At 41.8% G+C, this 16,293-nt stretch overlaps 2 protein-coding genes across 2 annotated transcripts; one reads left to right on the top strand and one right to left on the bottom strand.

Annotated features, from left to right (window-relative positions):
* Positions 1 to 5,804: 5,804 nt before the first annotated feature.
* On the top strand, positions 5,805 to 8,770 carry LOC131282800 (ion transport peptide). Its single transcript, XM_058312342.1, has 2 exons — positions 5,805 to 6,022; positions 8,662 to 8,770. Exons 1-2 carry the CDS (start codon positions 5,805 to 5,807, stop codon positions 8,768 to 8,770), a joined length of 327 nt encoding a protein of 108 aa, XP_058168325.1.
* A 3,956-nt stretch (positions 8,771 to 12,726) lies between these two features.
* Positions 12,727 to 14,178, bottom strand: LOC131294870 (cyclin-Q). The gene is made up of 4 exons (XM_058322924.1): positions 13,950 to 14,178; positions 13,727 to 13,871; positions 12,953 to 13,405; positions 12,727 to 12,865 (listed from the first exon to the last, which is right to left on the bottom strand). The coding sequence occupies exons 1-4, from the start codon at positions 14,045 to 14,047 to the stop codon at positions 12,770 to 12,772; spliced, it is 792 nt and encodes a 263-aa protein (XP_058178907.1). The 5' UTR covers positions 14,048 to 14,178; the 3' UTR covers positions 12,727 to 12,769.
* Between the last annotated feature and the right edge of the window lie 2,115 nt (positions 14,179 to 16,293).

Here is a 16,293-nt window from a genome sequence, read left to right as displayed (position 1 = left end):
GATTTGTGTGCTTTTGTTACCCGCTCGTGCTTCTACTTCCCGCTGCGGCCTGCTGGAGAACCGGTACCAGATGGTTTCCTTTCGAGAAAGCATTGCCACCGACTGCATTGCAGAGGTGCATGCCTGCAAACCCTCCTCCATTGAAGGTTGCCTATTGAACGCCTTTTCCCTTCGTGTGCCCGATCGCCGGGCCGCCATTCTTGTCGTCGCACTTGGAGATTGCGGCAGATCGTGCAATCGGCAGCCACGATTCTTACCCCTGGTAGCTGTTTATTTATAGTAAAAACCAGTCCGCAAGGATCACAAGGGCCATGACATGGTTCGTGGAATGCTTGACCGGAGGCGAGTGCGGCGATCCGGCTGACCTAACCTCTTTCCATTCCGTTGCCATCAAACAGCAGTGCGGTGCAGAACTGCAGACTGTTGGAATGCAAACTTTAGATGTTTCCAAATCCTATCCAAACGCTAAATGCTGCGTTGATCGAGCAAAACAAACGCTCATGTCTCAAAATGGTAGATCCATTACGGGTACCCGTGGGAAAATCTAGCTCCATAAACTCCACAAAGTACTCAACGCGCTCGCACAAACGAGCAACTAATTTCGGCCAGTTGTCTGCAGTCTTGAAAGAAGCAAAGTAGAAGCCGGGGGAAAAGTAAGCGATTCAGATATCACACATCACCTGAGCATCCGGCAACATCATCCATCCCACCACCACCACCGCCACCTGATTGACGTCAATTCTCGGCTCACGTCAATTGAGGTACACCTGACTTACGCCATCTGGCCGGCGTAGTTTCGCTGGGAAAGGAGTGGGCCTTTGTAAATACCAATTTCCGACATTACACGGTATTAATCGCATCACATTACGCTCAGTTCATTAGAAAAGGGGGTTTTGGATTTTACGCCAAAAAGATCGTCCGACATTCGATGGAAGGAATCGCTTCGTTCCGTTCAGTCAAAAATGTTAGCCTAAGTATGTAGTATTTTAATATCTCGATTACAGTTGTGTCATTCAGATTCAGATTCATGAATCTGAACGGTTCTTTGCGTTTTAGAGAATCTTTTAATTAGTGATTCATGATTCTCAAAGATTCATCAATTGATGCAAAGTTATGAGTTAAAAATGTTAAATGGAACCCCTTTTATTTTTTGGTCGCATGTACATATTTACGCCAATGAAAGAAAGATCATGGAGATTAGTGAGTGATTCATATGAATGAATCTCGCCAAAAGATTCATAAGGCTCAGTCTCGATCGTACGAGACAGTTCAGTTGAGTGAGAACGAGTGTCTTTATTAATTCTATCTCAACGGTTAACACAATGCCATACATCCTTGATCTATTAATCGGTAAGATTTGTCCTTGCATTTATGCCTTTTTTTGTTAAGAAAGACATCTTCGCGGATGCATTTGAAATCATTGTTCCAATTATAATTTCTTCCCCGACATTGCTTCTTGTGTTGTAAAAAAAGAAAATGTTTTGTCAATTTCTACCCCCAATCATCTCATTAATTCTTTACGCTTCGTAGAAGATCTTGATGGGCATTTATTTCCATACGACGGCTAATGAGTCGGGTGCATTGATGTGGCGCATCCCCACATCACGCCGTGTGGCCTTCCCATGTGGCTGATTGATGGGGAGTGGATTTTTCTAGCGAAAAGAACCGACCGGCGCGGGTTAACCTTATCCATTTCCTATTCGCAAACCGTGTGGCGCGCATTTTATTTCCATCGCACGCATACAAAAAAGTGTTCCACCGGATCAGGGTAAAAAATTAAATAAGAAAAAAAAACTTCGGCAATCGAATCGATCACGTGCGATGGTGAAAGATCAAGGACTACCGGAATCGGCAAATTGCGTTGCGCAGCGAGTTAACGGTCTCCACCTTGTTTTAGTATCTTTTTTTTGTCGTTTAGGGGATATTTGTTGATTACGTTTTTGCTTTCGATTGGTTCACTAACCTACCGAAAAAAAAAGGAAAAAACGTTTGGCTGTCAAGGGCGGGCGAATGCGTGAGCCCCCGGAAGTAGTACTATGCGCGCGCGCTACCGGCATCCAAATCCACCAACACCACCAACACTGCCTCGAGTGGGTCCATTTGGTAGGAAAACTGAAAACTCCACCGGTACCGCGATCGGCGATCCTTTGAGACCGATGAATAACGGTGTCATGGGTGGGTGATTAATGTGAGATCGGTTTATTTATTGCCACCAATAGCAAGATGTGACACCGGCGTGCCCGCATGTATGTTTGTGTGTGTGTGTGTGTATGTTGTGTCTGTGGCCGCGTGCTCGGCAAGATCAAAGCGAGACTGTTTTTTTTTTTCATGATCCACGCACGCGATCTGTGTCGTGCGTCGTCTGAGTCGCAAGGTGATGCTATGAAGTCTTTTCTCTCTCTCTCTACCTCTCTCTGTCTATATCTTTTGCTCCTTTTTCCTGCACCCTTTTACGCAGCCGGTGAATATCAGGATGCGTGGGTTTGCGTGTGTCGTTTAGATTAAATAATTAAGTAAACATTAAATCCCTCCACCTTTCCCTAGTTCATTTCCTTTCTCTCTCTCTCCCTCTTTCATCCTGTAAACGTTCCAAGAAACGCGTGCTTCGTACCCTGCCGTTTTATGACCCATCCTTTGGATTCTCCCCGGGCAAGGGAGGGTTTTGGAAAGCGAGTAGGGTAGGTTTTTATGAATGAGTCTACAGCTCACCGGACACTATGTGGATGATTTATGTGTGGATGATTGTGTAGCGGTGGTGATGGCCTCTCGGGCAGACAGATTCGTACCGTACACACCACTATCGTCATCAACATCATCATCATCGGTGTTGCTGGCGACCCGTTACATTTCGATTCGTTTCGTGGCATAAGCTGTCGTTAATTTCCATAAATCCACCGTGGGAGCTACCCGGAGAAGGAGGAAATAAAAAAAAACAACCCATACCGCTTCGGGAACACCTGCAACGGCCGAACCTCACGTTCTAGTCCACGTTTTGCTAATACAGATGTCGGAAAAGTTGTTTACGACGGCTGGGTGACTTGCGAGGCGATAGGGTTTTTTAGCCGTAAGGCACGGAAAACGACGGGAAATAAATCGAAGAACAAGCGAACCGCGAGCCGGTTCATTTAGAATTCGGCGAACAAAACAAAACCAAACTGGTAGCGTCCGCAAAGCACCCACTTTGTAAGGATTAACTTTGCGTTGGAAAAAAAGGCAGGGGTGGGCAACTCAAACCAAGCTTCAGAAATCTTTCGATCAGGCGCACAAGAAATAATATTCAAAGCATAAAGCGTAGTTAAGTTTTTTGATACAAGTTTACATTATTACTAGATTAACTAGTAAGCATGTTTTCATTCACACTCAATCACAGTTATATTTACGCAATTTCGTCAATAAATTCGATTCATTTTTTACAAATTAACTTTCTTGTAACAGTCCTATAATATTTTTGATAGCTACAATTTAGGGTATTTTTGGGAATATCCATGGCGTATCGAGGAAACACCACGCCAGAGGTTTGAATTTCGAGTCAGGTCGCCCGCTGATTTTACCGTCTTCCGGTCACAGTAACTTTCTTCGGAGAGAGAACATCCCCACTTTGAGATGTTGTGCTCCAAAAAAAAACTTTACGTATACATTTTTCATCTTTTACGTGACCTTTGATCTTGACGAACGAACATTTTTAATTACTTGTTGAAAACGTTTGCCAACTCCTGAAAAAAAACGAACAAAATTAAATTCAAACAAAAACTCACCGCAATCCCAATCCAAACCATGCGGTTGTGTTGAGAATTAATGAGCCCAAGACAAATCCGATTTCGCACTACAGAAAAAAAGAACAAACAGAAATCAAAATCTCACGGTGTGTGAAGTCTCTTTGTGTGACTTTCGGTTTTTATCTCCATAATATAGTATTTTTTTGTTGTTCGTGGCCCCTCTAGCGGAGTATTGGTTTGCGTTGCGGTGGGTATCACCTTTATTGCTAACGGCGTCCCATATATCAGTGCGGCTCCCCCACATTGGTGGCATTTTAAGCCGATTTTATAATATCTTTCCACGAACCCCCGAGCACAGCTGGACTCAACAGGTGGGAAGGAAATCCCCGATCGGGGCAAAATAGAAAAAAAAACAACAACAATCCCAAAACCGGTTAACGGCTGGTCCCTGGGGTATCAGCGATCGGGCTCGCAGAGGAAAAAAAAAGCCACTGAAAGGCACGGGCAAGCGGATAAATCAATGTATACGGGTATGACCACACCAGGCCCGCAAAACCTGATACACTTCCGTCCACTTCGGTGGGACATTCTCCGGAGGCGGTTTCTGTTTTTGTGCGCTTACATGTGCGCGCGGGTTTTATTTGTATTTTTTTTATTATCGCTTAAGAGCGCATACATAAGCGCGTCCTGCGATTTACAGCTTCATCGGGACAGAATTGCAACAGCAAAGTTTTGAAAAGGAAAAAAAACTACAAAAAGGTTGCCAATATTCACTCTGGCTTCGGTGGTGGTCCCAGGGTCTCTGTGGGAGGCGGAAACATCTGTTTCACCCTTTCTCGAGCCGACCAAAGTCATCCAATGTTCGCGTATCTTCTCTTTCGACGTTTCCACGACGAACTTGGAGAAGAGAATTGTTTTCTCATGCCCAACCGCTCGTTTGCTGTTGTTTTTTATTCATTTTCATTTTATATGGATCTTTTTATACATTTTTTTCACATCCCCGTCTCAACTTGTATCATTGAAGATTGTCCCCATAAGTCTGCGGTTTCGCTTTTTTTTTTGCTTTGCTCCGACTGCACTGGGCGAAGGCGTCGAGTGTCGGTTTCCTTTTGAAAATTCGCGTTGTCCAAATCGCCGCCGTCCCCCGTCTTATGACATTATTTATGAGTCGACCACCGGACCACCCCGTTTGGAAACCAACAGGTCGTCAGTTCTGCGTGACACGCGGCGCTTCTTCCTGTTTTGTCCACGGCAATGTTTATTTTTCCTTGCGAAGCAACGCTTCTGCGAGTGGTTAAGTAACTTTTTCCTCCTAGTGAGTTGCTTTAATAAAGCGAAAATCCCGCAGTTTGATAGAGTGATTTATTATTTAATGTTTTTTTTACGTACATGTTACGAAGTTGTTTTTTTTATTTTTCCCGCCCGTGGGTGACGGCGGCACCGAACCATTACCCGCCGATGGAGGCGCATGGTACTGCGTAGAAATCGACGTGCTAACTGCTTTCGTACATTCCGCCCAAATGAACCATGAAGTCATGAGTGTAAAAAGAAACCGGTGTGATATTCAAAAATACCTCCGCTAAACGATGATCATCGCAAACCGTCAAATAGGTGATAACTTTGAGCGTTTGCTCAAATAGTTACCACCAAACAACATCAAATGTCTTTCTCAACGTCATGTTTTACCACGCGGAATTGTTTTGCGTAAATTTGGCATCATTCGCCCCGAAACGACCCTGTAGAAGATGAATACCAATCAAAAACTGTGTGGACCCCCTTCAATCCACTCTGCGTCAGCAACATCTGGGAAAGTCCCCGGTGACGGGGTTTACCTTAAAAACTCTGAAGATACCATTTAACCTATATGTGGGAAGTGAAGAAGTGGGTTGCTAAAAAAAACCCATCAAGCAGCAAACAGTTTTACGAGACAACTTTCCAGCAAACGACCTTCGAGCCATGGACACAGTGGGTGGTTTTGTTTGAGCTTTTCATTTCGTTTCGTCTTTACTCCGCGTTGCCATTGTTGGAACGATTTACTCATCCGGTTTTTTTTTCTCCCCCGCTTTTCTGCATCCTTCTACTTCGCAGATGTGTTCCCGCAATCTAGTGATTTCGTTGGCATTGATTATCGCACTGGTACCACTGTCGACCGTAGCCTTACCTCACCACAGCATCGCCAAGCGCAGCTCCTTCTTCGACATAGAATGTAAGGGACAGTTCAACAAACAGATCTTCTACCGGTTGGATCGGATATGCGAAGACTGCTACTCGCTGTTCCGGGAGCCCCAGATTCTGTCGTTCTGCAAGTAAGTTCCAAGCTCGGCTCGGTTTCGAGCGCTAGAGCAACAGCAACAGAGCGTGCTGCAATTATCTTCGCCCCTTCCTAATAACACCATCCTGCATAATAACCTATTCCACTAACTGCATCCGAACCGGTTGGTGATGTGAAAGGTCCCGGGCGGAACGTTGTAAGCCGGAGCAGAGAAAAACTGTTGTGAATGTTGAATAAAATAGTTACGACAGTTCGTGAGCTGTTCAAAAAATTAGTTCAAACACTCTGTTATACTTAAACCTTGCATGTTACAATCTCTACAAACTGTACTAAATCATGTACTTGTATGATAGTTGCGAATCGTTCCACATAATCAATGATCTATCTGGTCCTGTATGGAAATCTCTAGAATAAATATGAGTTGCGAACACTAATTTACACTTCGCAAACATCCAGTCCTTTGATTGGCAGTAATCTTAGTTCTAGTTTGACGTTCAGAAGAAACAAACAGCATCAGATTATAATCATGCAGTGATCATGCCTTATATTTAACGGCAATTAAACCTTCGATCGGAATAATAATCTAAATATAGTTTGATGATCAGGTTTCAAGTTGCCACGCGGGCCGAGCAGATCTTATCGGACGGTCAGAGTAACGATGTTTCAAAACTTAGTACGGCAGACAGTCAGGCTCCCCGTTAGCTGCTTCGGGGCAAGTTTGTCGAATTGGTCGAGCTCGGGAGGGTAACGAAAGGTAATTCATGCGCCTTTACGGTACTTGCCCGCGATCGTTAGTTCGCTACGGTGGAGCATCGCTCGGTACGATCATAAGAAACGGGGATAGTGGTAGCATGGGCTCGTGTACCGTTGACCTCGTACGCAACATATACTGGCTAGCTGGCTGCTGGTGCTGTTGCGGAACTTGGAAAATACATACACACACACACACTCATACGATTTCGAGAAGCTGGCAGACATGATGGCGTCGATCGGTGAGACGATCGACGCTTGCAGCTTAACGCGTAATCAGATGCAATTGGATGAATCTGGTTTCGATCTTAGAACTGCCTTCGTGTAAAAACTGTCACAGCAGTTTAAAAAATAAATTCTTCAGACGTTTCATTTTTTTGGTTCAACATTTAGTACAAATAAATAATGAAAATCTTAAAAATAATCATCACTTGCACTTGGGATTGTATGAATAATTAAATTAATCCCAGTTATTTTAGCTCAAAATTTACACTCAATAAGAAAAGGTAATAAAACTGTCTTAGAGGTGTTTTACATATAAATAGTAGCACTAATGTTTTGTCCTCATTTTCGGTTTGGACTTGATGAACACTAATGTGACATAGCTCCAGTTGTTTCTTTAAAACTAAAATTATAAATAATCAATCAATAACGAAACTAATTTGCAACGAACGAGTACGTCGGCATGAATCGGGTTACTATAAACAAAACTACCATTGACTGTACTAAAACTGTCAGATGTTGCTACTGTTGCATACATTCAGGTGCATATAACGATTATGGCAACATTGAAAATCGATATTGAATATCCGTCGCATACAAAATACGTTAACAATGTTCCCTATGTACAAAATGTTTTTTCAGTTTAACTTTGGTAAAATTGTTTGATTTGCTTAAACTTTCTCATAAAACAAATTATATAAAATGATATCTAGGAACAATACCTTGTGTAATTACTTTCTAGAACCTTCTATTTCTGACATAATGGCATGGAGCACTTACTACTTACAAAACTACTAACAGTGGATGGCTAACCAACGCATCACACCAGCAGTCCCGATATCTAAACCATAACGGTTGGCGCCGTGCGTTTCTCTCGTCTTCGCAGGAAGCAGTGTTTCACGACAGATTACTTCAAAGGGTGCATAGACGCGTTACAGCTGACGGATGAGATCGAAAAGTTCAAACCACTGATCAAGGTACTGAACGGTGCTGATCCGAACACGTTATAAAACCGCCGTACACTGCGAGGGTCCCGTGGCAGCCGACCTTCCTCCTAGACTTCCAGCGCTCGGCCATAAAGATTTCGGGATGCGAAACCGCGCCACGCCACGATGCCAATGCAGGAGAACTGTGTGGAGCGCTGGAACAGGTCGCTGGGCCCAGCTGCTATCGGACAGACGTAGAGCCGAATCATTGAGAATTTCCCAGTATCAGGATGTTGGAGTGAACCCCTTAATTTCCGCTCCGGCAGAAAGGACGAAGGAGGAGTACCAGTGGAACGATTGACGATCAGCACCAGTACCAAATATGTACCAACGACACCTACACCGTTTATTTATGTTTTATGCATTTGAGTTCTCTTGACTTAATGGTACGTTTTATTTGTATTTTACTTATTTTGTTTCACATTTTGAGCACTTCTACGTTTTTGGTTTTGTATTTTGGCATTTTTATACAAATTTTCTGTTCAGACTGAAAAATTTAAAACAAAAATCTACGTGTATTTTTAACTGAAAAAGGTTCATTTTTTACCGTCGCCGATCAAAGCCAGTGGGATACATGTTTTGCATCAGTCGGAAGAACAAGATATTTTTGAAACGAAACTCGTTGCAATTGCTTTTTGAGACATAAGTTATCATGTGTTTATTTCCACCTGCCTTACAAATGCACTTTCTTTTCTTCCCTTTCCTACCATCACAGGGAGGGCTGTTTCGGAACGGATTACTTCCTGGCGTGCGTCGAGGCGCTGTTTCTCGAGGAGGAGAAGGAAAAGTTCATGAAATGGCGCGAGATGCTGGGTAAGAAGTAAGCAGGAGCGCCGTTCACTACTGCAATGGTTGCACGCCGGTGAAGCGGCAGTGGATTGATGTGTGTGGAACTTTTTGCTTCTTGTTTGTGAAAAAACGAAACATATAAAAAACCTCACATAAAATATGGCCATCTCCTGACTCTTCGCTCTCTACGCGGGTTTTTGGTGTCGACGAAGGACGACGTCAACGAACGAATGCTAAACCTACAACCGAATATCATCCGAAAAGGAACTAAGTTGCATCCGATCAGTACCAGAGAGGCACTATCAATGCTTTAGGTATTGCTCTGTAAAGTAGACTCTGCAGGTTTACATACTTGTAGGCATATATACATATATTTTTAAATTTGCCATTATGTTTTAAGAGGGAAATTTGATTATTTTTTCATTTAATTTGAAAAAATGAAGGATGAAACAGAATTCAATGATTGATGGAAACAAAATGTGTACATAATTATGTTGCCTCAAAACCTACGAGTAAAGTGCTAGTTAAAAGATTACGGTAATGCGCGTGCAAATGAATGTATGTATGGTACAAGAATGGAAAAGGTATATAAAGAGAGAGAAAGTAAGAAAGAGAGAGAAATAGAGAGAGAGAGATAGAGAGAGAGACTAGGATGTGTCGAGTGTTGAAGGATAAGTAAGAAGAATGACTAAAAATGGTATTTATTTTAACTTTTAACGCAAGGAATAAGAAGAATCTATAATTTTATTTTACACCTACGACAAAGTACATCGAAAAACGACAAAATACATATAATAAAGTAAAACCGTTTAAAGTTCGAACATGGTTAAGTGAGCAGATTTAACTTATTTAGTTTTTCAGTGCCCCGCTTTTAAGGATGCGCAAGCGTAAAACAATGCTGTGACGAACTACTACTGAACGAAGGTCGAGATCCGGAAGGACGTGCGTGAAGCTTAAGGGACACAGTCAGCTCAGGCAATCGGAAGGAAGAAGGACAGCATAGGGAACGTAGGGGTGAGGTTGGTGCTAAGAGTGGTAATCTGGAGAAGGGAAGGTCATGTCATCCACCCCGATTGGTCTCCTTTCGAACACCCACGTCTGAAGCCCGTTGGAGGTAAACGAACGATCGGGAACTGAATGTTATATAGACGAGTTTAATGTAATGTTGGCCACATGTCCGGAAAGGCAGCTTACGCTTCCACGTTTCTTTCTTTGTTTAATGCTCGAGCGAACCCGTTTTCCTTTACTAGCAAAAGCCAAGCTTCTGTTAAAGCAAAACCAGTAACCTTTACCCGCTAGAAGTGATCGCATCCTATGTAAAATGTGTATTTATATTTTTTAATTTCAAACGAATGGAGGTAAAACTGAATAATGAATGAAAAAGAGAAATATATATTCTGTTTTGAAATCTAGTCCAGAAAGCAAGAACACATAAGCAAACATAAACACACACACACACACACATACACCCAACGGTTAGTTAATTTGTAATGATATGTAACGGAGCGGTAACGGTGGGTGAAGCGATCGTGCTGATTAGATCACCACCGGAAAAGGATGAGAGTGAAAGTATAAAAAGAAGAAGAAAAAAAAACGAAAACAATTAAAAAACTACGTATGTGACCATAGTTTCCAGGCTAAGCTCGATCCACAAGTACCATGTGCCAAGTAACGGAATTAATCAAAGATTATGTTATAACACATGTTTTCCGCTTCCGGAACCACCAATATTTGCAGACGGATTACGGAGGTCCCTTTACGAGCCCTCGTACTCGCCCTTCAAAACGACACATTAGTCTGATTTTCTGGCGAAGTTTATTTTTCACGTACGAGCATTGAGCGGAAAAGCACAAAAAGGAAATCATTTGCGACATTCCTTGTTAGACAGTATTTTTTCTACTCCCCCCCCCCCCCCCCCCCCCTACGCAAACACACAAACATCATGTTAAGGCAATAAATTTGGTTACGCTAAGCTTTATAGTTTATGTTTTAGTTTTTTACGTTCGTTTTTACCGCCTTAATAATCTATTGAGTTGCAAAATAAAACGCTACCGTCTGTTGCTGATACGCAAAATGGCTTAAGCAATTTAATCGTTTCATCACTTATTATTTCTTTAATTTTCAATTCTACCTTCCCACCCTGTGCCCCTTGTGTCCCATCCCATTTAAGTTATTTTGTAGTGAAGGCAGTGTATTACACAAAAATGAATAAAAATTGAAAACAACATGAAAACAACCGACTACAATGCCGGCAGTTTATGTGTGAAACCCGTATCTAAAAGATACCCCAAACCTAGCAAGCGGTAGGAAAAAAGCAAAGCCACGCCAGATGAACCAGTTGAATAGTAGTACACACTTCTAGAGGAGCACAATTCTTCGTATGATTGTACAAGTCCGGAGCAGCAGATCGCAGCTTGTGGTAAGGGAGTTTAAAGCGAGCGAGCAAACACAGAAAATAATGCAAAAATAAAGCAAAAAAAAATGGTTTAATGTTAACACATTGTATCGCTCGCGCGTGCAGCTAGCCGTAGCCGTTGTAAAAGATGGAAAGAAATTTAATGTAAATTTACCGCTAATAAGCTAAAGCATCGGGTTGGAGGAAAACTGTTTGAAACGCAAAAACCTAAAAAGTCTCTCATTTAAACATGCGCTAACCAGCAAGAAAAATGATTGTGTCTAGGGCAATCCCATACATATTAAATTACCGCACAAAGGACGAAATAATAAAAAAAATAGATCGTGACGATCACGAATATAATTGTTAAAAAAAACAATGTGTGTTGCAATGTTTTTGAATATGTGGTGGAACACTTGTTTATCACAGCGTTGGTTGAATGGTATCCGATAGGAATGGAGTTAATTGGAGTATGTTTTCTCTATTTTTGCTATATTAAGAATGTCAGATAACTCGTTTATTCGACTTCCCTTTAGGTTTTTAGGAGTTTAAAACGGAAATAAAAAAGAGCTTATTTCCATCGGCAATAGGAACAAAACTAAGCAAGATAGTTATGGAATATATTTTGGAGAAATGTGGTTATACAGTTTTACGACTGTAGCTCATTTAGTAGCTACTCATTTACTCTATCACCAAAATGCTAAGATAACAATTTTTTCTAAGGTTTTTATAAAATGTATTTTTTGGTAGAATTCAATTTCGACGATTTGTTCTAAATACAAAAGGAATGCCACTCTTTGCGTTTTTTATTGAGAATATTCTTGGTTTTACATGAAAATCTGTAATCAGTTACTTTTTTTTATTAGATTTATGTTTCTCTGATCTTGAAATTGAGTGTCATTAGAATTTCGATTCGTCACTATTTTCGATATTTTTATCTGCTACCAGTTACTAATTGCCGTTACCAAAATACAAAAGCGGAAAGTAAGATTAAGTATCGATCATTCTTCGATATACAGGTTTATCTTATCCATTTTTAAAGTTGCAGCAACAAATTAAATAACCAGACCATAATCTTTTCGGAAGAAATCATACTTCTTCACCGTGGAATACAGATTATCCTTTTATTAACGTTCATGTAAAAAAAAGACCGCTCACAGGCCATTTTCGGCAAGCAAAACCACTGCTCGGAGAGATTAGGTGCCTTCTCAGTTAAGTGTTTGTCATTCGAGGCTGCTGGGCGCTGTGTACTAGAACTCGCTGGCTATTCCTTTTTCCCATAGGCTTACAAAACTAACTCTTCCAACCGAATGCTTTTCGGTTTTCACCCTTACCCTCCTCCACGGAAAAATTTGGCTTCCGGAAGACGGGGTTTCAGGTTTAAGACGAGGAAGTTCGGTGTTCACAGAGGGGCATCACTTTCGGTTATTTTCCTATCACGCAGTAATTTGATGGAGATGATTTCCATGAGATGGCAATAACGATGAGGGTGGATGATGGGGGACTGGAAGAATAGTTCTTCCACAATACTTTCTGTTGACATTCGCACGAAACACTGACAACAACGTATCAGAAATCAGCGGTATGCATAGTCGGTTGGATGAGGATGGACGGAGCTGCTTCAAGACTACCCGTCCGTTTACTTTTCGTTGCCGGCAGATTCAATAGCATATGCTTCCATAATACTTTCCACAATTTCCCAATGCTTTTCGCGTGTCAAATCGTTGCAGAATACCTGGCGGAAAAGGAAGAAAGGATAATGTTTTAATGCTTTTTACGGGAGTAACGAGATGGAATGTTAACAAAGGAGGATTCTTCTTACAGTATACCACTGAACCGAATCTTCTGCTTCGTCGGACAGTGGCACCTCGATCCCGTACACCTGGAATGCCAGCGCTAGGCAGCAGACGGCAATGTGCGCAGGTTTGTAGTCCAACACCTTCGGGCTATGGTGGAAGTCTTGCAGAAACGAAGCCGCGGTACGGGCGACCGGCATCGAGTGCCATTCTTTCGCACCGAACAGATCCTGCAGCGACTTCATGTAGTGCAGCATGTACTTGTGTGGATGCACTATCGTCATGTCAAACTTAAGGACGCGCGCTATGAACAGTTCCGCCTGCACGATCGAGTCCCACATCGCCCAGTACTCGTCGCACGGATCAAGCGGTTGAGCACCGCGGTTGATGGTATTGTGGGCCACATTGATGATGTCTCGCTTGCGCACTTTGTCCTCTTTTATTTTACCGGCCAGATAGAGACACGAGCAGGCAATCATCTGGAGGGAGCGAAAAAAAAGTGATAAATATGAATTCGAGGGCATTAACATTGATTGTTTAGAGTGGAAAAGGGTAAACATAAAAGAACCAAAACCAGTTATAAGAAGATTTTTACGATGTAAACGGGCATCGGGATTTGCAAAAGTTCATGGCGATTATTGTTTGTTAAACAACTTTCCGTGAAGGGTTCCGTTCTGTATAGGGCGTTAAGCGTGAGAAGAAATAAACACACTTCAAAGATGATGCTGATAACACCTTCCCACGAGCCCACCCCATTTCTTAATCCGTCGGCGTCCGGTTAAGGACTTAAGGGCACTTACGTAGGGATCATATTCGGTGTCGCTTATTTCACGGAAAAATCGATGAAACAGAATTGCGGCCGTGGCCGACGTCAGTGGTTTCATTTCGAGCTTTTGAGCGCACTCAAACAGGAACCTAGTGGACAATCCTTTCTGCGACTGTGTCCTGAAGAGAAACAGGGAAATGAAAATTAGTCGAGTCTGGGGACGGAGGATAAACGATTCCAAATGGCCGTTGACTTACTTGTTCGCTTGCCGGTAGTCTACGGGAGCATGACGCTGTTGCGAGGCAAATGCTTCCCGCCGGGCGGCAACGATTAGACCGGCATTATCTCGCATCATTTTCGAAGGACGTGGGATCAACAAAACTGGATGAAACTATATTTCAGAACCGGTGTGTCCGCTATGCAACAAGCTTTACTATACCGCGTCCAAGGACAATCTCGCACACGTATGCACCTCAATTATGCTCGCTCTACCTGCGGGTCGAAGGAGACAACAAAATGCGGAGAACAAGAAAACAAAAGGTATTGGAAAATGTGGCATCTATCTTTTCCACTTCTGTACTTCTTTCGCAAAGAATCTCCATCATGGTTTTCCGACAGGAAAACTTACGATTTCTTCAATAGCATGAATGGTTGACACGGAAATAAAATTAATTTTTTCACGAAAACATAAAACTATAGCTATTTCCTACGATTTAATTTCGCCCCCTCCATCTAATCTAGTGGGATTTTAGAAAACTTGTATCCACGTAGTGAAAGTTATGTCGCACCGAAGAACCTCCTAGTAGCTTCGGTAGGCATGGACTTCCCAGTTTCCGTAATTAATCGCGTAAATAATAGAATTTACTTACAGTGGTCCAACGTGTTGTCGGTTGCCGGATAAACAATATTATACAAATACAAATTGGGATGAAGCAAACAATCAAATTAGTTGAGAACAGCTGTAAACTTCGGAAATCGTGGTCACTGATCCCACACCACTTCTCTCTGCTGCAGAACGAGAAATGCACAGTCTAGTATGCTAGACCTGTGGTCGTCTCATTTGGTACATTTTGACAAGTCGTCGGAAGAAATAGACAGTTTAGTTTCCTGGTCGAATCATGTGGTACACATTGACAGATCGTCGAAGACAAGCGAAGAAAATAAAAAAAAAAGATTAGTTCAATGCGCATGACGTTTGAATCACTTCAATTCGAAAATAAACTAAATTCTCGTTGTTGTTGTCCTTTTGCAGTAAAAAGATTATCTCAACAAACATGATTGTCAAAAATCCGATGGCTACCGCAACAACGCTATGAACCTACCTTTTCATCCATGTTCGTCTTTAGAAACATCGATCTTTTGACAGTTGGGTATTCTTTGTTTATTTTTGAACGAAAGCATGGATTGTATTGCATTGCTGTTTCGCGATACCGGATGTTTTAGCCGTAAACACTGAAAGAAAGCATAAACATGCATATTTCTTCCGTCGAACCACACTTTTGAAACGAATGAGCTCAATTGGTCTGCATTTGTTGAAAGCATTGTGATATTTGATGGCTTTTTCCAGAGGCTAAAAATACCCACACTTTAAAAAAAAATAGTGCGTTCACTAGCCAAGTTGATTTGTACAAATTCGAAAAATGACAAAAACCGGTAAATTGAGATCAATAGATGTCCTCGTCAGAGTGGTTGTTGTTTACATACAAAAACCATATGACCGCTTCGCCGTTCTTTACGGAAATGCGATGAAACAATGCTGGCACATGCGTCGAAACGTGTTTTGGTATTTCTCTTCTGATAAACTGGAACGCTGCAATGCGCATGTTTCATATGCACGTTTCTTCCTTTTGCTCGTCGAGTGACAGAATAATTCGGTCCGTCTCGCCGAACCAGTGAAAATCTGCAATATTTTGTGTATTGTAATTAAAGAAAAGGGCAATAAATATTATAAAAATAACATCGAAACATTCTATATTGCTCTATATTAGAGCATTCGACGTTCGATGGTGTTTTCGTCTTGGTTTGAGCAAGAAACGGTTTGTACTGAAAACTGTGCAGTGCGGGTGGGGTTCATAGAATTGTAGTTTCACAGTTCACCGGGAAGATTTGTTATCTTAAAACTCTAGAATCAAAAGTTATTATAAGTTTCCAGCATAATGCTTTTCCGCTTGTTCATCAAATGTGGGACGATTTACTGTGAATGTGACTTAGCATAAGGTAACGTGTAATGTGCGTCTTTTGATTTGTGTGTTTTTCACGTCTACGTGAAAGAAGTTAGTTGATTAAACTATTGGCAAACTAATGTTCGTTATAAGAAATAAACGAAAGTTACTTCAATCAACTAATTGGATTACAATAAAACATGCCATTCGATTAAAATTATCATACAGTACTGTTATCCTTGTAGATCCTTACAGAGTTATTCCGTCAGTGTCAAAATTTTGTCGATTTTGAATGAGAGAGAGAAACCTTTCGCGGAGAAAATTCCGCAAGTAGCACTTTCTGAGAAAAAGGGCACCTCGCGAGAATGTTAGAAAATTCAAACTCACCCTCTTTGCGTATACTTAGCCGTTATACTCCCCGTGCGACCCCTTTGCGCAT

The sequence above is a fragment of the Anopheles ziemanni genome, chromosome 2 (assembly GCF_943734765.1).
Source record: "Anopheles ziemanni chromosome 2, idAnoZiCoDA_A2_x.2, whole genome shotgun sequence".
Lineage (NCBI taxonomy): Eukaryota > Metazoa > Arthropoda > Insecta > Diptera > Culicidae > Anopheles > Anopheles ziemanni.
This window is presented reverse-complemented; position numbering and strand designations above follow the sequence as displayed.

Excerpts from the sequence above, each read along its gene's own strand:
- LOC131294870 (XM_058322924.1), bottom strand. The coding sequence starts at position 14,047 with ATGATGCGAGATAATGCCGGTCTAATCGTTGCCGCCCGGCGGGAAGCA. Across the intron at positions 13,872-13,949 it reads GACTACCGGCAAGCGAACAA|GACACAGTCGCAGAAAGGAT; the intron begins GTAAGTCAACGG and ends GTTTCTCTTCAG. Across the intron at positions 13,406-13,726 it reads ACACCGAATATGATCCCTAC|ATGATTGCCTGCTCGTGTCT; the intron begins GTAAGTGCCCTT and ends CGCTCCCTCCAG.
- LOC131282800 (XM_058312342.1), top strand. The coding sequence starts at position 5,805 with ATGTGTTCCCGCAATCTAGTGATTTCGTTGGCATTGATTATCGCACTG. Across the intron at positions 6,023-8,661 it reads CAGATTCTGTCGTTCTGCAA|GGAGGGCTGTTTCGGAACGG; the intron begins GTAAGTTCCAAG and ends CTACCATCACAG.